This window comes from Salvelinus sp. IW2-2015, linkage group LG30 (genome assembly GCF_002910315.2).
Source record: "Salvelinus sp. IW2-2015 linkage group LG30, ASM291031v2, whole genome shotgun sequence".
NCBI lineage: Eukaryota > Metazoa > Chordata > Actinopteri > Salmoniformes > Salmonidae > Salvelinus > Salvelinus sp. IW2-2015.
Genome location: NC_036869.1, coordinates 5084956 through 5107996, shown reverse-complemented (window position 1 = coordinate 5107996; position 23041 = coordinate 5084956). Strand labels below are relative to the sequence as shown.

The 23041-nt window shown below is 43.1% G+C and overlaps 1 protein-coding gene across 1 annotated transcript in view; it reads left to right on the top strand.

The window, feature by feature from the left end:
• The first annotated feature begins 6543 nt into the window (after positions 1-6543).
• Positions 6544-23041, top strand: part of LOC111954790 (CUB and sushi domain-containing protein 3-like) — a 41993-nt gene continuing 25495 nt past the window's right edge. Inside the window, exons 1-5 of the mRNA XM_023974702.2 lie at positions 6544-6550; positions 10432-10527; positions 13485-13688; positions 21172-21296; positions 21836-21932. Coding sequence (XP_023830470.2) covers positions 6544-6550; positions 10432-10527; positions 13485-13688; positions 21172-21296; positions 21836-21932 — 529 coding nt within the window. The remainder of the gene's footprint in view (positions 6551-10431; positions 10528-13484; positions 13689-21171; positions 21297-21835; positions 21933-23041) is intronic.

Sequence of the window (23041 nt, the reverse complement as noted above, 5' to 3'; positions counted from 1 at the left end):
AACATGAGAAGACTTTGCTTTTGTTTTTGTTTGTTTGTAAATTAGGGTGTGCAGGGTGAATACGTGGTCTGCTGTACGGTAATTTGGTAAAAAGCCAATTTGACATTTGCTCAGTACATTGTTTTCACTGAGGAAATGTATGAGTCTGCTGTTAATTATAATGCAGAGGATTTTCCCAAGGTTGCTGTTGACACATATCCCACGATTATCGGGAATCAAGGTAAGACCCAGATGCAGACACGTCGAATTGACAATGGTTTAATATTCCAACAGGGGCAGGTAATAGACAGGTCAAGGCAGACAGGGGTCAGTAACCAGAGGTGGGGCAACGGTATCGGACGGCAGGCAGGCTCAGGGTCAGGGTTTGCAGAGGTCAACAATCCAGAMGTGGGGCAAAGGTACAGGATGGCAGGCAGGCTCAGGGTCAGGGGCAGGCAGAGTGGTCAYGCAGGCGGACTCAGAGCCAGGACAGGCAAGTGTCAAAACCAGGAGGGCGAGAAAAAGAGAGACTGGGAAAAGCAGGATCTGAGAACAAAAACGCAGGTTGACTTGACACACAAAACAAACTGGCAACAGACAAACAGAAAACACAGGTATAAATACATAGGGGATAATGGGGATAATGGGGAAGATGGGCGACACATGGAGGGGGGTGGAGACAATCACAAAGACAGGTGAAACAGATCAGGGTGTGACAACAATAGTTATTGGGGTCAAATTTGTCTCTACTTTTGTGGATTGGGGTGATCAGTCCTTGGTTCCAAACATTGGGGAAGATGCCAGATGTCACGCCCTAACCTTAGAGATCCTTTATTTCTCTATGTTTGGTTAGGTCAGGGTGTGACTTGGGTGGGAAAGTCTATGTTTTCTATTTCTTAGTTTTTTGCCGAGTGTGGTTCCCAATCAGAGGCAGCTGTTTATCGTTGTCTCTGATTGGGGATCATATATAAGTTGTCATTTTCCCTTTGGCTTTTGTGGGGTCTTGTTTTCTGTTTAGTGTCTGTACCTGACAGAACTGTTCGCTTTCGTTTTCGCTTAGTTATTTCTTTTTTGTTGTGTGTTTTTGATAATAAAAATCATGAACACTTTCCACGCTGCGCTTTGGTCCACTCCTTTCGACGAGAGCCGTTACACCAGAGKTGAGGATYATGTTAAATAGTTTAATTATAGCCAATTGGAGTTTGTGTTCTGTATAATTTATCATTTCATTTAGGATACCATCATCACCACAGGCCTTTTTGGGTTGGAAGGTTTGTATTTTGTCCTATAGTTAATTCAATGTAATTGGAGAATCCAGTGGGTTCTGGTAGTCTTTAATAGTTGATATTTGTATTTGATCATGTATATGTTTTTTTCTGTTTGTCCTTTGTTAAAGAGCCTAACAGATTGGTTAAGTGGTTTATCCATACATCTCTGTTTTGGATAGATAACTCTTTGTGTTGTTGTTTGGTTAGTGTTTTCCAATCTTCCCAGAAGTGGTTGGATTCTATGTATTCTTCAAATATATTGAGCTGGTTTCTGACATGCTGTTCCTTCTTTTTCAGTAGTGTATTTCTCTATTGTTTTAGTGATTCACCATAGTGAAGGCGTAGGCTCAGGTTTTCTGGGTCTCTACGTTTTTGGTTGGACAGGTTTCTCAATTTCTTTCATAAGGTTTTTGCATTCTTCATCAAACCATTTGTCATTGTTGTTCTTAGGTTGTCTGCCTGACATTTTTATATTTGATAGGGAAGCTGTGAGGTCAAATATACTGTTTAGGTTTTCTACTGCCAAGTTTACACCTTCAGTAATGTTTTGTCCAGTAAGTTCTCTAGAAGGGATTGAATTTGTTGTTGCCTAATTGTTTTTTGGTAGGTTTCTACACTAATTTCCTTCCATATATAGCATTTCTTAATATTATGCAGTTCCTTTGGCATGTATACCTCATGATTGAGTATTGCTCTGTTCAAGTAGACTGTGATTTTGCTGTGATCTGATAGAGGTGTCAGTCGGCTGACAGTGAACACTCTGAGAGACTCTGGGTTGAGGTCAGTGATAAAGTAATCTACAGTACACAGACTATTACAGGCCCACAGACTATTACTATTCCAGGCCCACAGACTAGTACATGTCACTGGGCCTGGAAATTGTTGAGCTCCCCCTCTAGGATGGGGATTCTATTGGGGATCTCTCTCCCTCTCTCCCTCTCTCTCTCCCTCTCTCCCTCGCTCTCTCAGGCAAACACACAAACTCACTCACCACCACTTAAAGTACATGTCTGATGGTACAGCATGATGGAACAATGGGAATAGTGTCTCTCACATTAGGACACAATGTTATTTTGTGAAGAATGATTGAGGATGGAACACATAGCATGCCTGGGCATGGTCTATTGATGATGTCTGGATCACTGAATCAGATCACACTGCACAAACACCATGCATATCAATGTATTGCTGTGTCAATGGTGAGGTGTGAGTGTTACATACATCTACAAACTGTTAGTGGTGGCACTTTGTCTCAGCCTGGACTCGGTGGCTCTGGATCTACAGTAGGCTCCTCATTGAGTGGTGTAAACACCCTGTGTTACCATTATCAAACAGTCTCCAGATAACGCTGATTTTAGTCATCACAGATAAAATACTTTAGATCCTCTGAGTGGCAAGGAAGAGTCTTCAGAGGTGTAAGAATAATTAGGAGTACACATCTATTTGGTGCAGTGTCAGTAAACTCACAGAGCGCTTCATGTCCAATGTTTCATGTTGTGAATTATTCCCTTTGGAGGGATAGCGACGAACAGAAAGAGACAAGGGTGTCTGAGAAAAAGTAAAGTTCACCAGTTAAAAACAACAGAAGATGAATCAAGGTGACACTGGGAGTGGTGAGAGATGACAGAACCCAATGTGTGTGTGCATGTGCGCGTGTCACAGACAGAAAGTTTCTCTCCCTGTGAATTCATCGAGCCCTGAGCTGTCCTGATTCACAACAAAGAGAGACAGATTTATCTGTGAGCCATGGAGGGCACCAAGGGGAATGAGGATTAATGGGCTGTGTAGGCCGGGGCCTGGGCCTTGCCTGACACTGGCTCCAGGATAGGGCTGCTCCAGCCCAGGGAGGTCCTGCGGCAGCCGGCCCCAGGTAGAGGGGTGCCCGGGGGGGGGGGGGCATGGATCTGATGCCCCTGGATCGCAGTATTACTACTCCGCTCCAGCCAGGGCTCATATGGGACTCTGTGTTTGATATCTATGTCGAGGTGGGAGAACAAAGAGTTCAGATGGGGCTAGTTCGGGCAGCAGCCACTCACATTACACACACACACTGCACTCAAAACAGATCAGGCCGGCCAGAGAGAGTGAGAGAGAGAGAAAGCGAGAGATGATTATGAAATGGAAAGATCATGTACTGTGTGTGAGAGTCTGTGTGAGTGTGAGAGTCTGTGTGAGTGTGAGAGTCTGTGAGTGTGAGAGTGGGTTGGTTCTTCTATTCTAAAATAGTCCCCCCAAGGATAGTAAAACAAGGACAATTCTTCCTTGTGGGGACATTTACCACGTCCCTATGAGGACAAAGGCTATTTTAAGTTCAGGGGTTAGGTTTAGGGTTAGGGTTACAATTAGGATTAGGGTTACAATTAGGGTTAGGGTAAGGGGTAAAGGGTTAGACTGCAGTGGGCTAAGTCAGGGTCACACAGAGTGTTTATTGGTAGTCTTAAACAAATCTACTTTGAAACAAAAGTATACACCTCACACACATGGTTATGGGATCAACAAAAAGAAGACACCTGTACCATGTCAGATATAAAGTTGAAATGTATTTTATTTTGAGTTTGCATTCCAATATTACACTTTATATACACTACAGAAGACTGAAATATAACACAACTGTTTGACATAGAAACACTGGATTTTTGTCATTTTTAATTATGAAATTATGAAACATATTATTAACGTTCAACCCACGAGGCCAAATATTTTGGTCATTGACTGCAGGAAAGGGATACACCTGCTAAACGAAACCCTATGAGGCAAATAGCTAGGTTGCATCCCAAATGGATGCAATTTGTCTCAGCATCCTTTTATCCCTGTGGCTTGACTGAGGTGTTATCTCCATAGACATCTGGTTAGAGGGCTCAGTAGGGCCATGAGTCCTGACTGACTGAGTCCTGACTGGGAAAACATGCTGCTAGACGGGGGGGTATAGCTCAGCCTGATCACTAGAAATAGACTTTGATTTCAGATGTTTGAAACCGTCCCCAGAATATTGATATATGCCTTCCTCGGCGCTAACAAATGTGTCGTTTTTGCGATTATGCACCACTGGCCGCAAACTCGTGATAACTGGAGCCAGAGCACCCTGCTTAGACCACCACTGCAGTTCACAGTGCTCTAGCAAGCCGTGAAAATACTTTTTTTATTATTTTGTTTTAAGCCTTCCCCAAACCATAGCCCTAATCTTAACCACTCGGAATTGAAGACCTAAACTGTTAACCTTTGAGTTGTTTCTGTTTTAACCCAGAAACCATGCAGAATGAATGCATCAAAAATAGACATTCATCCATAATACGTGGAATTTCAAAGGGAAACTATGAGATCTTGTTGGTGATGTATATCTACCACGTTGGGGCGCCGGTAGTTTGGGTGCGTGTTTGTGTGTCTGTGCGCTTGTGTGGGTGTGAGCGTGTGTCTGTGCATGTGCGTGTGTGCATGTGTGGGTGCGTGCGTGTGTGTGTCCTGACTATGCTGGGTTGGCGAGGGGGGTAGATGTACCACGGCCCTGTGTGTGTGTACAGAAGCTCTATCGAGCTGTACAGTCAGAACACTAGCAGGCCACCCAACGGCAGCATGGACCAACGCTGGGGTGATTACCCTTTTGTCCTCTAGCTCCTTATCCCACAGACGCAGGTCCCAGATAATGAATTCCTTTGGATATTAGACATTTTCAAGATCCCAGCCCCTCGCCTGATTATTATTGGCCCTTTTCCACTGATTTCATGAATACTGCAGACTGAGATTCTAGTCCAGTGTGACATTCAAAGAGCTTCCCTTCTGCTGCAAGGTTATTGAAGAGTGAATCGCATTAAGCCAAGGCATTTATATTGCAGTAATACTGTATGTATTCCCTGTTTTATGCTTGGATTGGGAGCTTTTGGCACAAAGGACATTTTCTCATGTCTCCCACCATTAATTGCGTTTAGTTTGCACTTTAGAGGTTGAAAGTGTTTTAAATGAAAGCCATGATGGCTATTGCACACATTATTTCAGCGTCAACATTTGATATTCAACATTGTACCTGGGAAAGCTGGGAAAGTTCTAGAATTTGAATATAATTAATTCAGCCCAAGAAGTCGCGCTTCGGTCCGACCTTGAGTCATATGTTTACGCTTTGCATCTTACAGATGGTAATTGTATGCTTTGTACAATGGGGTATTGTGCCTGCCCTTAACACTTCTGTTCGGTATTTCCATGACTGTACCTTGGCTGTGTTTGTGTGTGTGTGGGTGTGAGTGTGTGCACATACGTGCGTCGTGCGTGCACACGTTGGTGGTGGTAGACACTGCTGTTGAGCATGATAACGTCAGCTATAGGTCCTCATTCATCTCAGAAAAGTCTCCATCTTTTTCTCTCTCTCCCTCTCTCCCTCTGTACCTTAAAGAACGGATGAAATGGAAATCTGTTCCAACCAAGGCACCATCAGGTGAGACACCGAACCAGAAAAAAAACGACAACTGCAAGGTCTTTTATTTTAGAGAGGTATCTTAACGCCTAAGAAAAAGCGCGGAAAAGGGAATCTGAATTAATCATCGGTTTCATTTCCATATAACCTCGGAAGCATCTGTCAGAACATGTTAAGTGAGCGAGACGCGTTTGGTAAAGGGCAATCTCGTGTGGCGGAGGTCTGTTTGTTGAAACTACTTCCTGAAATAGTGCTGAGCTAGGTGTTTAGAGCTAGGTGTTTAAGGCTATGTCCCAAATGACACCCTACTCCTACTACTAGCTCTATGGCTTCTTCAAAATGAGTGCAATACTTAGGGAATAGGGTACCATTTGGGACGCAGCCTCTGCTTGTGGGCACTGCGCTGAAGCACTTAGCTCTGGAAGTGCTAACAGTGTGTGTGTGTGTGCTGTCTCTTATACACATCTAGATGTGTATAAGAGACAGGTGTGTGTGTGTGTGTGTGTGTGTGTGAGAGAGAGAGCATGGCTGGAAGACAAGGTTCACCCTAGCTGCTTGTGAAACGAGGAGCTTGCTTCTCTGCTTGTCAGGCAGTTGGCTCTGTAGCGAAATATCTAGGCTATGTATGAACATGACTTTGAGTGGTACAGCTCAGCGTGTGAGTGTTCTGTCTGTAAGATTTTTCATGTGAACTCTTTTTTGAGGCAGTTGCTACATCCATTGTCGGACTTACACATTTATGATATGTACCCATTGATTCTTGAAGAATATAACTTATGAATGCCTCATGAGTTTAGTTCAGAACCCAAAATATAAGCTTGTTTTACTCCAATGTTTGTAAACAAAGTAAATGTAAACAAGCACTGTACAGCCTCAAAACATGGTTTTGATATCATGGACGGTCAGTCTTTTTATCCATAGCCCTGTCTATGAATTTGAAGGTGGTTACATTTCTCAAGCCCAATCCCTCAACTGTTTACCAATAAAAGTGTCAGGGAGTTTTCTTTGTTATTGTTTCAACTGATCAAATATATCCCTGAAAAACTGGTATCCTTACCTAGAGTGCACACTGAAACCTATTCATATGAGGAATGGGTCACACATGCTCTGACCAAGGCCAATATGCTGATACATAAGCTTGACTAAACTAAGTAATAATGGCAAGAGCTAACACAGATGTGAAAGTTGGCCTACTTTTCATTTTAGAAGGAATGGGTCTGAAATCTGAGGGATGGCACAAACCATAGGGTGAGCATTTGCCAAACTGGTACTCAGGTCTTCTCTGGTTCCATGGCCTCCCTCCCAGACACAGTACTCTGTAAATGGACCATGGTCTCTCTGTTCTCTCTGTTCCGTTCAACAAAGCACATTCCCTGGGGAAGGTTTGAGCTTTTTCCCCTGACTTGGGCCCAGTATTGGTGTGGGGATGCTGAGGTTCCCAGTGGTATGGCGTTTGGGGAGGGGGGTCTGTGTGTGGGGAGGCTGAGGTTGCCAGTGGTATGGCGTTTGGGGAGGGAGGTCTGTGTGTGTACAGTAGTACAATACCACGACTGCTACAAATACTGACATTTTAACACAAAGCTGTAGGACTTCTCCCCACACTATAAACCCACACTCCCCAAACACAATGGCATTAAAAGTGGATGGTAGGCTATTATGCTACGTTAAAATGATACATGCTCTTCCCTAACCAGAACTATTGGTCTATGTTTCTTACTGTGCCTTCAGGCCATACAGACGTGTTGCAGTGATAGAGAGCATTTCTCTCATCTTCTGTTATTCAAGGTGGTATTTGGAACGTAGCCTCTGTGCAGTTGGGCTCTTCAGCATATCATGAATAAAGGCCCATCAATAATGGCCTTGTTGGTACATGCCCAATTGCGCGTGTTTGTGTTTTCCCTGTCCTGTACTAAATATATGCATGAGGAGTCGAGCACACACTCATCTTGTATACTTAGGCATACAACTCAAAGGCACTACTCTTAACTTGGGTAAAACATCCTGGCAAATCTCATCATTTCTACGTTTCTGTTTAAATACAGAATCAAATCTGTAATACTTTTCTTGTAAAAAAAAGATGGATTGTTGCAATTCAAAAGCAACTGTATATAGTAAGGGTTGTATGTATCAATCGTCTCAGAGTAGGAGTGCTGATCTAGTATCAGCCCCCCCTTCCATGCAATGTTATTCATTGTGATCTAAAAGGCAAAGTGGATCCTTAATCAGCCCTCCTACTTTCAGACGCATGATACATACGGTCCCCGAATCTGTTTCACAGGGTGACTGTTAGTGTAAAGATACCATTTAATCAAAGCAAGAAATCAAAGGGAATCAGGCAAGATGTATGTATAACCTCCATACAGTATATTTGCTATTGGGATGGCCATGGGGTGTAATGACCCATCCCTTGTGCATCACTCACCAAATAAGCTTTGGGCTTAATCACAATATAGCAGTCCTATAAGCATACTATTATGTAGATGCATAGATACTGTAGATTCATTAGCATCTGTAGCCCTTTCCTGCAGTCAAAAGACCAAATCGGCCTCAAGGGGCCGATAATTAATAATGAGTTAATACCACTTTATTTATTACATTTTTGCTTAAAATCCAGTGTTTCTATGTCAAACCGTTTTGTTATATTTCAGTCTTCTTTGATGTATATAAAGTGTAATATTGGGATGCAAACTCAATATGTAATATATTTCAACTCTATATCTGACATGGTACAGGTGTCTTCTTTTTTTAAGACCATAACCATCTGTGTGAGGTGTATACTTTATTTAAGAATCCCAAGAAACCCTCTGTGTGACCCTGATTTAGCCCACGGCAGTAAAATCATTAACTGACTTCCTAATAGACAGTTAGTAGGGCAAGATGGTGCAAGTGAGTGTCATAAGTGTTCACCCTAATCTCATATATTAAGTGATTACACATGTGATTTGGATCTCCTCATTTCAAAATCAAAAGTTACTGGAAATGTCCAACCCTGACTGGGCATCCATCATTGGGCTTACTTCTTGGAAACCAAAGAGAATTTGGGTCAGGGGGAACGTAAAGTTAGAGAAATCAGCAACTAAGTGACTTACAACATACTATTTCTCCCGAGAACAAGTAGTCTCAGCATCAAATTGCAAATTGTCATTTCGTAACAATTTAGGGCAAGTACAGTAGAGTTTTGTTATGCTAATGACTTGGCTGGGTAAAGAGTGTTTCTGCCTTCACAATGACGCCATCAAAGTGGTTAGGGAGGGTAAATAAGGATTTTTCTGTGTTACTGTGTACAGTTGAGAGGAAGCCCACAGTGTGCACCAGTGTATTGCGGCTTTGCTCAGAACACTAAGAGACTCTCAGAGAGGTTTCCAATTAAAKGATTTAAATAAACATACAGTGCTGTTACCTCGGGGAGTCCCTGCCACAGTTTTACGCCCACTGCTGTTGTAATGAAGAATAATGATGTACTTTTGTGATGTTATTAGCACAATGTAAATTTTTTTTTAAAGCAGCTCAATATGCTCATTGCCAAAGAGAGGAGGAGCAGTTGACAAAACAGTAATTGTATAATGACACATTGTGATCTATTCTGCTGTGCTTTAGTACTTACCATCCACTGATGTCACAATTTAGCTCTCATGATTTTTCTAAACGGCCAGTACACCTGTGACAACTAGTAACGCTCTCGTTTCTATTTTGATAGCTTGGTGTGAAATGATGAATTGTGTTAACACAATGGTGCTAGCTTTTTTGTTAGTATTTTAATTAGTTAAAGACTTCTTTCTCTTTTCTCTCTTTCTCTCTTTTAGTGCTGTTTGGGCAATTTGTCTTGTTCCAGACATCACTCAATGACGTTGTGGACATTTATGATGGGCCTACGCAGCAGTCTCCACTCCTGTCTTCTCTCTCTGGCTCCCACTCAGGTAATATACAAAGAGCAAGGAACACAACACAACGACAGACACGTCAGTAAAAGCGACACTGAACGTTGTTCTGGAGATTTTCCTTTTTGTCACTGTGCTTGCTGTTTGGGGTTCTGGGCTGGGTTATTTTGCAAAAATGCTTAATAGCCACATCCCAAGAGCCATACATTAGTCACATATTGGACACGTTTATTCAGTATCACTTTAGTCTCCATACAAAGTATTTATCAGCAAAGCATCTGTTCCCCTTGGGTCCCTCAGTCACGCTGAGCTATTGAGCCGTGCGTGTGTGCGTTGGTGTGTGTGTACATGTGTGTACGTGCTTGCTTGCTTGTGTCTGTATATGACGGAGGGAAAATGACATGGTCTGTACCATATAATCAGCAGCACCTTATGAGATGCTCTTAACAAAGAGGTAAGTGCTGATACAAGGCTGTACATTTCCCCCGTGGCTATCAGGGATAAGACCACCAAAGTACCAGGGAGACTGTGAAGAAGAAGAGGAAGACGATGAGGTGGAATGAAAGGGGTCCGTTGGCAATCAATAAGGCCTTCTATCAAAGCATGAATCCCTTGTTGCCTCTTAATGTTCTATTCAAGTATAACATTGAACCAACAGCTGATTAGTTAAGCACAACAGGCATCAGAGTTAAACAACGCCAGATCAGAGATCAACATGATTGATTAATCCAATGGACTCTGATACATTTATCTTTAACTGGGTCGGATCATCAGTTGTTGGACAGCCAACCTACACATCAATCAGAAGAATAACCTTTCATCCTATGAAATATCTATGTGCGGTGGAGTTGTAAGTTGTGTTTGATTGATCATTGAAATCCGTCTTTTTTTTTTCTTTTTTCAGGAGAGTCTCTACCCTTGAGCACGGGCAACCAGATAACCATAAAGTTCACCACGGTCGGCCCGGAGACTGCTAAGGGCTTTCACTTTGTTTACCAAGGTTGGTCTTCCATAGATAAACTCAGCAAAAAAAGAAACGCCCTCTCACTGTCAACTGTGTTTATTTTCAGCAAACTTAACATGTGTAAATATGTGTATGAACATAACAAGATTCAACAACTGAGACATAAACTGAACAAGTTCCACAGACATGTAACTAACAGAAATTGAATAATGTGTCCCTGAACAAAGGGGGGATCAAAATTAAAAAGTAACAGTCAGTATCTGGTGTGGCCACCAGCTGCATTAAGTACTGCAGTGCATCTCCTCCTCATGGACTGCACCAGATTTGCCAGTTCTTACTGTGAGATGTTACCCCACTCTTCCACCAAGGCACCTGCAAGTTCCCAGACATTTCTGGGGGGAATGGCTCTAGCCCTCACCCTCCGATCRAACAGGTCCCAGATGTGCTCAATGGGATTGAGATCCGGGCTCTTCGCTGGCCATGGCAGAACACTGACATTCCTGTCTTGCAGTAAATCACGCACAGAACGAGCAGTATGGCTGGTGGCATTGTCATGCTCGAGGGTCATGTTAGGATGAGCCTGCAGGAAGGGTACCACATGAGGGAGGAGGATGTCTTCCCTGTAACGCACAGCGTTGAGATTGCCTGCAATGACAAGAACCTCAGTCCGATGATGCTGTGACACACCGCCCCAGACCATGGCGGACCCTCCACCTCCAAATCGATCCCGCTCCAGAGTACAGGCCTCGGTGTAACGCTCATTCCTTCGACGATAAACGCCAACCCGACCATCACCCCTGGTGAGACAAAACAACGACTCGTCAGTGAAGAGCACTTTTTGCCAGTCCTGTCTGATCCAGTGATGGTGGGTTTGTGCCCATAGGCGACGTTGTTGCCAGTGATGTCTGGTGAGGACCTGCCGTACAACAGGCCTACAATCCCTCAGTCCAGCCTCTCTCAGCCTATTGCGGACAGTCTGAGCACTGATGGAGGTATTGTGCGTTCCTGGTGTAACTCAGGCAGTTGTAGTTGCCATCCTGTACCTGTCCCACAGGTGTGATGTTCGGATGTACCGATCCTGTGCAGGTGTTGTTACACGTGGTCTGCCACTACGAGGACGATCAACTGTCCGTCCTGTCTCCCTGTAGCGCTGTCTTAGGCGTATGGACATTGCAATGTATTGCCCTGGCCACACCTGCAGTCCTCATGCATCCTTGCAGCATGCCAAAGGCACGTTCCCACAGATGAGCAGGGACCCTGGGCATCTTTCTTTTGTTGTTTTTCAGAGTCAGTAGAAAGGCCTCTTTCATGTCCTAAGTTTTCATAACTGTGACCTTAATTGCCTACCGTCTGTAAACTGTGAGTGTCTTAACGCCATTCCACAGGTGCATGTTCATTAATTGTTTATGGTTCATTGAACAAGCATGGGAAACAGTGTTTAAACCCTTTACAATGATGATCTGTGAAGTTATTTGGATTTTTACGAAATATCTTTGAAATACAGGGTCCTGAAAAAGTTTATTTCATAGATTATACTTAATTATTCATAAGTACAGTGTCCTTATTAGGACATCCTTATGACTCTGAGGCTGTACTAATTTTGGCAACATACATACAAAACTAAGTCCTTTCTGTCTTCCAATATTGGGTATTTTAGCTCTGTCATGACATTATTCAAATGAATCAGCAAGTCACTTTCATCCAACCCCAGCCAAGCCAGAGGCATGGATTGAGTTTAGCTATGCATGTAAGGATTGCCTACACTCCACTGTCACTATGTGTTCGAAATGACTGTATAAACATTAGGATCCTTTGAATACAGTACCTCCACTTGTAATAAATATTGAAATGTGTGACTCTGACAGGGAGTGAAATAAATTTTGCTTTATTGATATGTTCTTACAGAGTGCTCTCAAGAGTAATGCTGGTCTGTAAATTAAAATAATATTTAGATGCCTGACATTTAGAACGTCACACACTTCCATAGAGTACATACAGTCATCAGTAGTGTGCAGAAGCAAGAGGGGTACATTTACATTTTTCTGTCAGCTAGCTATCTGTTGATGACGTTGCCTGGCCCCAAAACCTGTCTGTTCAGCACTATCACAGGCACAGAGGTGTCCTGCTCAGCAAGATGCTTCACATATCCCCAAAAAGCTTCGAATGATCAAGCTTCTTATAACTTTCGCAAATTGTACACATTCCACATTTCCCCTCCTTGAAATCTCCTCAGAGTAATTTTGCGTGCCACATGGCACTCTATTCCCTACACAGAGCACTACTTTTGAACAGAACTCTATGGGACTTGGTCAAAAGTAGTGCAATATATAGGGAATAGGGTCCCATCTAGCAGCAGCATCCTCCAGTGTAGAAGTCTCATTCCCCCCTGACACATGCTAAGCCTAACTCCTGGATGGATCCCAACAACCCCCTGCCTCCCTCCCTGCATCTCTGCCTCCCTGCCTCCCTTCRTCCCTTCCTTCCTTCCTCCCTCATTTTTGGACTCATTCATTTGTTCTTGCAATTGCGAGCTAGGCCTGCTAACTTAAATCCCACTCAATAGCTCAGTTATTGCTCTTCTCAACATTTAATCCCAATTTCAATTGTCTGTTTAAATAGAACACCACCAGACTTTTACACAAATGACAGATTCAGTCAGACGGTTCTTGTTTATGTGATAACCCTGCCTTCAGTATTCAAGTGTGTAATAGTTTTTCTGAGCGCTCAGGGGCGGATGATGAAGGTAACAGACACACGCTCTCCTCTGCTCTTACAAAGCCTAAGAACACCATGGTGCTGGTCTGTCTCAGACGTGGTTTTGCATTGATGTTATATCTTACCTCAGAACCCATTATCAAATGTCACGTTAGCTAGCTAGCCAGCTAGCTGAAAGTCTGTGGTGAGAGATTGGGTATATCTAATTTGAAGTTTTTCTTCCCCTGCTGCTGCTTCTTCTTCCATTGCTTTACTGACACCTCCTATCCTATCCACAGCTGTCCCAAGGACCAGTGCCACCCAGTGCAGTTCAGTCCCTGAGCCTCGCTTCGGCAAACGGATCGGGAACGACTTCGCCATGGGTGCCTCGGTCCTGTTTGAGTGTAACCCTGGATACGTCCTGCACGGTTCCACCGCCATCCGCTGTGAGACCGTCCCTGACACCCTGGCCCAATGGAACGACTCCCTACCCACTTGTGTTGGTCAGTATGATTGGCCCCCAAGCCAATTGTCGGCTACGGTGATTGGCTACCGTGTGTGAGAAACACCCCTGATTGTTCTACCGCTAATAAGCTTTGTCAACATGCCAATCGTCACGGGCCACCTCTTAAGTGAGGCAAAGTCATTATCGTGGGAGCGTGAGTGTGCACACGAAAGCAGACTGGGGTTTTGGCTGTGAGGGTCCCTCAGAGGGCCTTCCTTACCACTCTGAACAGAATGTTTCCTCTTGGCTGTGCATTCAGCCAGGTCTAAAGAGTGTGGTGAGGAGAGGAGAAAGGATAGAGACAGAGGGTTGAGCAAGAAAAGAAGAGAGAGAGAGTGTGAGAGCGAGAGAGATAGAGAGATTGTCTCTGATGAGAGTATAGAGTTAAAGTGAGAGATGACACTCACTCTCTTTCCCGACGAGTGCTCTGGCCAGTTTCTTACACATTTTGACTATCAATAGAACTGCAATCTATTATTGTAAAAACAGCTAACTTTCTAACTCCGCCCATAACTTTTTGACTTTATAGCACTCCCAGAAGGCATGAATTATTGAGTCATTGTTAGTTTTACACTTAAGACATGACTCTGCCGTTGTGCTGTAGAATTTGTGAATTTTGTCTCATATATAATAAATTCTACACATTAGTTTATACTGGATTAAGCGTAAATGTTTGTTAACTGTAATTTTGTTAGTTATATGTTCCAACTCTCCCTCCATCTTGTGCCAATCATTTCTATTTTTTTCTAAGACATTGTCAGTTGGATTACATTTGAAGGATCTTTTAAAGACTCCCTTTTTTCTCTTCAAGTAAGTTTAGTCTTTTTTCTGCATCCTCTTTTTCTCAGACCACACACCAATATTCAAGGTTCTGTTTTTGAGCCAGATCAACATTCTTATCACACTACTTTTAAGACAGCTATTTCTTCTAGGCTTTTTTTGTGTACTTGGTGGGGTACAGTGGGCAGAGTGTGTGCCTGTCTGATGAGTTGTAGATTACATTTTGACCTGTGATAGCTCCCTGTTCCTCACTGGCAGAGACAGAATGACAAGGTGTCCTTTTCTGTCATGCCCATCCAAAGCCCTGCTCCAAAGCCCTGCTCCAAAGCCCTGCTCCAAAGCCCTGCTCCAAAGCAACGAAGGGTGACAGAGTACAGTAGTTCATAAACAGGATTTGACCTCAGCTGTAGTCTGCTCCTTCTGTTCATATATAAAGGGCCTCTATCTAGCTGTCTTTGAATGAATGGCCTCTGTCTAGTTATGTGGTGGTGAAAGGCTTCTATCTAGCTATCTGGAGGTGAAGAGCCTCTATCAATGCATTAGGGGGCGCAAAATTGACAGGGCCATATTTGCAAATGAATTGCTCTCTCCATGTTTTTAACTCGTGTTTTCCAGTGGGAAGGATACGGTCCATAGGATTTTCTCTGTGATTATCTTAGCACTATGGCTGCATTTTATATATCATCTGTAAAATATTGATGAGTTGAAATTGCTCTGAAGTGAATTTGTTGAATAATTTAAGCGCCTGACACAGATATATTGGACTTTTCTCTCTCTCTCGCTCATTGCCCTCTTTTGCCCCCTTTCTTTCTCGCTCTCTCTCTCTCTCTCTCCATCTCTCCCTCCTCTCTCGCTATTTCTCTCCCTCTCTTGCCGTCTCTCGGATCCGTCAGACATTTCTGCTGCAATTTTAGACAGCCATCAATGTGGCCCTACCTGCTCTTAGTTGTTTAAACAAAGTGTTTAGCGCTGACCCCTAGTATACACCGTTATCCTTCACAGATAGCATCACCATCGTATCTGAGCATCTGAGTAGGAAAGAAGAAACCTGTTCTGGCAGCACTAGATACCAGCTTGTGCTATTGACAACGCTCTGCTCTCCCACCTCTCTCCCTCCTCACGCGGTTCGGAGGACAATACTTGGCAGCCCTTCAAGTTTCTTGGCGTCCACATCACCAACAAACTAACATGGTCCAAGCACACGAAAACAGTCGTTGAAGCTCTCAACCTGCTCCACTACAGCTCTGTTGATGAGAATGGGTGCGAGCTCGGTCCTCCTTTTCCTGTAGTCCACAATCCTCTCCTTTGTCTTGATCACGTTGAGTGAGAGGTTGTTGTCCTGGCATCACAAGGTCAGGCCTCTGACCTCCTCCCTATAGGCTGTCTCATCGTTGTCGGTGATCAGGCCTACCACTGTTGTGTCAACGGCAAACTTAATGATGGTGTTATACAAAAATTTGAAGGTGCGAACGGACGGAGGCTAGCGCAATCCGCTCATACTTACATTTCTAGCAGACAACAACTCATGGAGAATGGGTCCCGAGCGACATGGTAGGAAAATACGACTTTGTACTTTGTAAAAGTTCCAAGGAAAATCTGACAACTGGACCGCTTTCAACGAAAGATTCCGTCACCGCTCATCAGAACTGCTTGGTGCCCTCACCACTTTCTCTCTCCCCGGACCTTTGCTCGCCTACATCATACGCATACATCGCTGACTTTTTATTGATCAGCGGTTTAACTATTTGATTACTGACTTTTAGGGCATTTAACAAACATGATGCTGTTGTTCATTTTGCTGGTGTCTACCCTTGGCTTTTACAATGTTGGCGATACTTTTAGAGCCCGTTGCTCTGTGAATGAGGAAGTATATGATTGTTTCTCCCTCGACTATTGTGAGAAACCCCACGCTTGCTCCGGAAATGCACATGAGAACTATGCACATTTCTCCTGAACAATATGGGAGAAATCAGACTCTTGCTCTTACATGTCAGGACTGTTCTCTTGGTACTTAACCATGTATCTGGACTTTACACATCTCCTGAATGTGTAAAGTAAAATGACTCTGGAGACTCTGGATTCTCGTTCAACTGCTGTCTGTAAATCCAAATGTTGTAACCCTCGATCTAGACTTGCCATTATCTTGCTGCTTCTATTGTCTGGAAATGTCCAGTCTAATCCAGGTCCTGACATTCTTACCCCTGCCAAATTAAGTAGTCAGAGTGGCCTGAAGTTTTTGCATATAAATGTAAGAAGTCTTCTGCTGAAGCTTGATTTTGTGAATATATGGATAAAAACTGCCGACCCTGATGTATTTATGCTTTCTGAAACCTGGCTTAAAAAAATCTGTTACTGACAAAAATATTGGCATAAATGGTTACAATGTGTTTCGTACAGATCGTAAATCTAAGGGTGGTGGTGTTGCTGTATATGTAAAAGACAAGTTCTCGGTGGTCGTTCTGACTTCTGTTACTAAACCTAAGCAATTTGAATATCTGTCTCTGAACCTAAATCTTGGTTTATCTTTAAATATTGTTGTATCTTGTTGATATAGAACTCCATCTGCTACTGTTGGCTCTCTGGATTGTATTTTCAAATTGTTATCACAGAATGTAAATTCTGAGTTTGTCCTGATGGGTGATCTGAATCAGGACTGGCTAACATCTAGCTCTGATCAACTTAAAATCATGTGCAATACCTACAATCTCACTCAGATTGTCAACAGTGTAACGAGGTTGAATATAAAGTATCCTCTGAAATCCTCTTTGATTGATTTGATCTTAACCAATACTCCCCATCGTTTTAATGCTTCTGGTATTTTTGCAAATGACATAAGTGATCACTGTGCTATTGCCTGTGTGAGAGATGGTCAAATTCCTAAGAAATCTCCACGTGTTATTACGAAAAGAAACTGGAAGCGGTTTGATATTCAAGGTTTTTTACATGCTGTATCTAGCATTGAATGGAATAGAATGGAATTAATCCCTGATGTTGAACTAGCCTTTTCTTACTTCCACAACACATTCCAGGATGTATGCAATAGGCATGCGCCTTTAAAAAAATACAGGATTAAGGGCAGAAAGAATCATTGGCTTACTAAGGAACTTACAAAAATCATAAGAGAACGAAATGCTATGTGGGCTAAAGCAAGAGGGACTGGTTTGGCAGATGATTGGAAGGCTTTTAAACATCTTCAAAATGTGGGTGTGGCTATGATCTGTAAATTGAAAGCAGACCACTACCTGAAATCTACTTCACAAAATGTAAATAATCCATCCAAATTTTGGCAAGAAGTGAAGGGTTTGGAGTGCAGAAAAGATACACAGCTTCCCAAACAATTGTTGGTCGATACACAGATTGTAACTGAGAGAATCTCCATTCTGAAAGCCTTGAATACGCATTTTTTAGATGCAGGCCGTTTATTTGAAAAGGTCAAAGGTATAACACTCTGTTTCAGAAGTGTGTAAAGCCCTGAAAGAAATGTATTTTTTTTTAAATGCCCTGGCCCTGATGAACTAGACCCCTGCCTCCTACACCTAGCTGCAGACATCATTGCTCCCCCTTAACATGTATTTTTAACCTCACGCTTGATGTTAAGGAAATCCCCAAGTTATGGAAATCTCCTTTTGTACTGCCTCTCCTGAAAGGTGGAGATCCTTCGCTACTTGACAACTATCGACCCATATCAAAATTGTCTGTACTGTCAAAGGTACTGGAGTCTACTTCCAAGGTCTAATTCCAAGAAAACAGATTCTTAAATGGAATGCAATCAGGTTTTAGGTCTGGCCACAGCACTGTTTAGCAACATTGAAGGTTTTAAATGACATCCACTGTGCTCTTGATAAGAAGTTACATTGTGTGTCTGTATTTATTGATTTGTCGAAGGCTTTTGACACCGTGGACCATGCTGTGTTAGTGCAAAGGTTTAAAATGTTTGTGTGGAATTACTGGTCGTGCTCTAGATTGGTTTATAATTACTTATCAAATCGTACACAATGTGTAATGGCGATGGTTGTAAATCCATAGAGTCCATAGAGGTGTGCTCAGGTGTTCCGCAAGTTCTATTTGGGCCCACTGTTGTTCATTTTGTATATCAACGACATTGGGGATCTGATTGAAACAGCGGATGTTCATTTTTATGCAGATGATACTGTTCTTTATTCAAGTGATAGTAGTTTATCTTTAGCTTTTGAAAATGCCCAAAGAGCATTTAACATCATACAACAGAATCTGTATGATTAAAGCTGATTCTAAATTCGGGTAAAACAAATGCATGGTATTTTCAATGCCAGGCATGTTACAAATCATGTCATTGCTACATTGGCTGGACATACTATAGAGCAAGTTAAAGTGTACACATTAAATATCGTCAACATTACCGGTCCCATTCTGATTTGCTTCTAACAGTACCAAAAATTAGAACAGGACATGGTAGAAATAGTTTTAGTTACTTAGCTCTGTGGTCCTGGAATTCCGTCATGAACATTTTAAAATGTGATGATCTAGTTTCGTTGGTGGAGTTTAAACACTTGATCGATGTACATATCATAGAAGAGTGTAAATTGTTTTTAGGCCAGCTGTTTTTAGTCAAGACGTTTGTGTTTTTAATGTACAATATTTTTGTTGTACTGTATGTGTGTTTTATAGTTTTGTTTAATGTTGTGTTAGTGTATGTAAGTTGTTTTGTCTGAAACGTTGTTCCCTCTGCTGCTATTGGACCAGGTCTCTCGTGGAAAAGAGATGTTATCTCAATGAGAAAAAACCTGTATAAATAAAGGTAAAATAAATAATAAAAATAGGCGTGCCTGGCCGTGCAGGGAGTACAGGAGGGCACTGAGCACGCACCCCTGAGGGGCCCCCGTGTTGAGGATCAGCGTGGTGAATGTGTTGTTACCTACCCTTACCGCCTGGGGCCGGCCCGTCAGGAAGTCCAGGATCCAGTTGCAGAGGGAGGTGTTTAGTCCCAGGGTTCTTAACTTAGTGATGAGCTTTAACTTCTTATGGCTGCAGGGGCAGTATTGAGTAGCTTGGATGAAAGGTGCATGACCTTCTGCCAATCTCCCCGTGTGCCCCCCCCAAAAAACAATTCTGGGGCTGCCTCTCGTGCACGCCTCCTCGAGCCAACTCCTTGTAGCGTCGCCGCTCCGCTTTAGCTGCCTCCAGCTCCTCTTTTGGACGACGATACTCTCCCGTCTGTGCCCAGGGTCCCTTGCCGTCCAGGATTTCCTCCCATGTCCAGGAGTCCATTACACCACACTGCTTGGTCCTTTGGTGGTGGGTAGTTCTGTCACGATGTTCGTCTGAGGAAGAAGGAGGAGACCAAAGCACAGCGTTGTACATGTTCATGATGTTTAATATAACCTGAACACTGAAACAAAAAAACTAAAATGGAACAAAACGGTTCTGTCAGGTATACACACAAAACAGAAAACAACTACCCACAAAACAAAGGTGGGAAAAGGCTACCTAAGTATGGTTCTCAATCAGAGATAACGATAGACAGCTGCCTCTGATTGAGAACCACACCCGGCCAAACACATAGAAATAGACAACATAGAACAAAAACATAGAATGCCCACCCCAACTCACGCCCTGACCAACCAAAATAGAGACATAAAAAGGATCTCTAAGGTCAGGGCGTGACAGTCTGCTTGAAACATGTTGGTATTACAGACTCAGACAAGGAGAGGTTGAAAATGTCAGTGAAGACACTTGCCAGTTGGTCAGCGCATGCTCGGAGTACACTTCCTGGTAATCCGTCTGGCCCTGCGGCCTTGTGAATGTTGACCTGTTTAAAGGTCTTACTCACATCGGTTGCAAAGAGCGTAATCACACAGTCGCCCAGAACAGCTGATGCTCTCATGCATGTTTCAGTGTTACTTGCCTCAAAGCGAGCATAGAAGTTATTTATCTCGTCTGGTAGGCTCGTGTTGCTGGGCAGCTCTCGGCTGTGCTTCCCTTTGTAGTCTGTAATAGTTTGCCAGCCCTGCCACATCCGACAAGCATCCCTTTTTTTTCATTGTCCCTTTTTAAATAAAGTTTTATTTAATCACAGACACATGGTGGGATGGGTTGTGTGTATAGGTATGAGGCCAATAAGTGCTGTGCTGATTGGTCAACGTGAGGTATTACATTATTTTAGACCTCTTTACTTTTTCTACAATCACTGTCTGTCACTGCAAAGAATGTCTTTATCGAAGATTTGATTAACCGTTCCTTGTCCAACATGCGTTCTCTCTATGTTAGACAATCAATATTCTATTGACTGAGGCCTCACTGAATCTTAACTATATGTCAGACATCTATAGTGATATCTCTGTCTGTAGTGAGGTAACCAGGGCCCCTATTCAGAAAGTGTAACAGACTAGCAGTGCTCATCTAGGATGTCCTTCAGTTTCATGTATTTAACACAGTCTAGGAGAAGACATGCCTTGCTCCATTAGGCACAGCACAGCCACCTGGTTGTACTAGCTACATAATGATATCTGTATATTTAAAAGCCATCGGTGCGTCCAAAGCACAGACCCACGTATATGGTGGACATATTAGGACATACATGCTAGCTAGTCTGATGTAGCATGTCGTTTTCCTTGGATGTCTGATGTGCTTGTGCTAATGTATGGGACGTACTGTATTTTACCACAGGCACTTGTACGGTGTACTAACATACATCCCTCTGTGTTTTGACTTTGTCTCCTCAGTGCCGTGTGGAGGGACCCTGACGGCACGCAGGGGGACCATCCTGTCCCCGGGTTACCCTGAGCCCTATGACAACAATCAGAACTGCGTCTGGAAGGTTTCGGTGCCCGAGGGCGCTGGAATCCAAGTAAGAGGGCCTCTTCTGTTCTGTTTGAAGTCCCATGGACAAATATAGATGTTTGAGATTTAACAATATCGCCATGCAGTATGAGAAGTTAAAACTTTTAATAAAGGGAATGCTTAATAGCTTATTAATTATTTAAAGGGTAAATGTTTAATGTCGCCAGTAAGAGTGCTCTGTGTTTTGAACCTCAATTCTCGCCCCTATCTCTTTCCATTGAATATTATCTACAGTACGTTTTCAATGTGTTTTTTAAATTAAGTGACGACGAAGTGTATGTGTATTTCTGTATGGGAGTTTTCTTCCTCTGGCTGATACCCTTTTCACACTACTGAGCCAAGCCGAATCGAGCTGTACTGTGGTGGCCTGCTTACGCATCCGCCATAGTGGCTGGAACAGTGTTGGAAAGGATAATGTGAAAAGATAATATGCAAGCCAGTATAGTACTGTTTGGGATATAGTATGAATCAGGCATTAGTGAGTTAGCTCAGTTCGGGTCAGGTTGGTGAGGGAGTGTGAAAAGGGTCTGACTCCGAACTTCTCAGGTCCAGGTGGTGAGCTTTGCTTCCGAACACAACTGGGACTCTCTGGACTTCTATGACGGAGGTGACAACCACGCTCCTAGACTGGGCAGCTACTCAGGTAATCTACAGATCCTGTATAAAAATTTAAAAAACACTTCTGGTGCCTTCATTTATTTATTTAGCATCACAAATGTGTTGTGATATCTGTTAATGTCATCCTGATTTGGTCATCAATTAGAGTTCCAGCTAGCTATATTCTATGACAAGAAAGTCCCTTTCTGAGATCCTTATAATAATTTACTGTGAAAAATAAGTTGTTTTCCCTCAAGACAAACACCTTCCTGCGTCCATGACCACGATCTCATAACACAAAATGTATCTCATAACACGAAAATCCCTTTCCGAGATCATTATAATAATTTACTGTAAAAAATAAGTTGTTTTCTCTCAAGAAATACACCTTCTTGCGTCCACGATCATGATCATATAATTCTACCAGTCGGAACACATGTGGTTCAATGTGTCCCTCCCTGACTGTATACTACAGATCATTTCCTGCAGGCCTGTCAAGGGAGCTCCCTCCCGCTGATTTCTGTAGCCACATTGACAATAATACCATGGCTGATGAGCACATCGATAGGGCCCCAGCATCAGCCACGCTCCGGCCTTGTTGGCCTGTCTGTCACCGAGGCCCAACGGGTCAATGCTGGATCTATGGGGTAGAGAGTGGGAGGAGGACGTGGGGTGGACAGTAATGTGGAAGTTCAACTGGGTATGAGTCCCATGCTGAGGCCTGAAGGACAGGGCCACTCCACAATGTGGAGCTGTGAGCTGGTCCATACAGATCTGACCTGCCTCATCACCTATACAATCTATAGGAAGCTGCTGGAGGTTGGAACAATGGGATGTTAGAGAGGGAATGAGATCGATGTGAGGAGGACACGTAGGAGAACGGAGTAGGGAGATGGACACAATATGCGTCATGTTTACAGCTGTCCAAGTGCTGTAGCTAGACTGTTTGTTCTCTTCATAGCTGTTCACTGTTATTTAAGTCTGTTATTAACCACTTGTTAGTGTCGCTAAATTGCACCTTACCAGTAGCTGAGAGGGTATCATCTGAATGGTATGAAACACAAGCAAAAGGTTGATTCACAAACCAACTACCCAGTGTTACTATGTTCCTGTTTTACATAAGCCTTTAATCACTAATTGATTGTCCCATCTCTT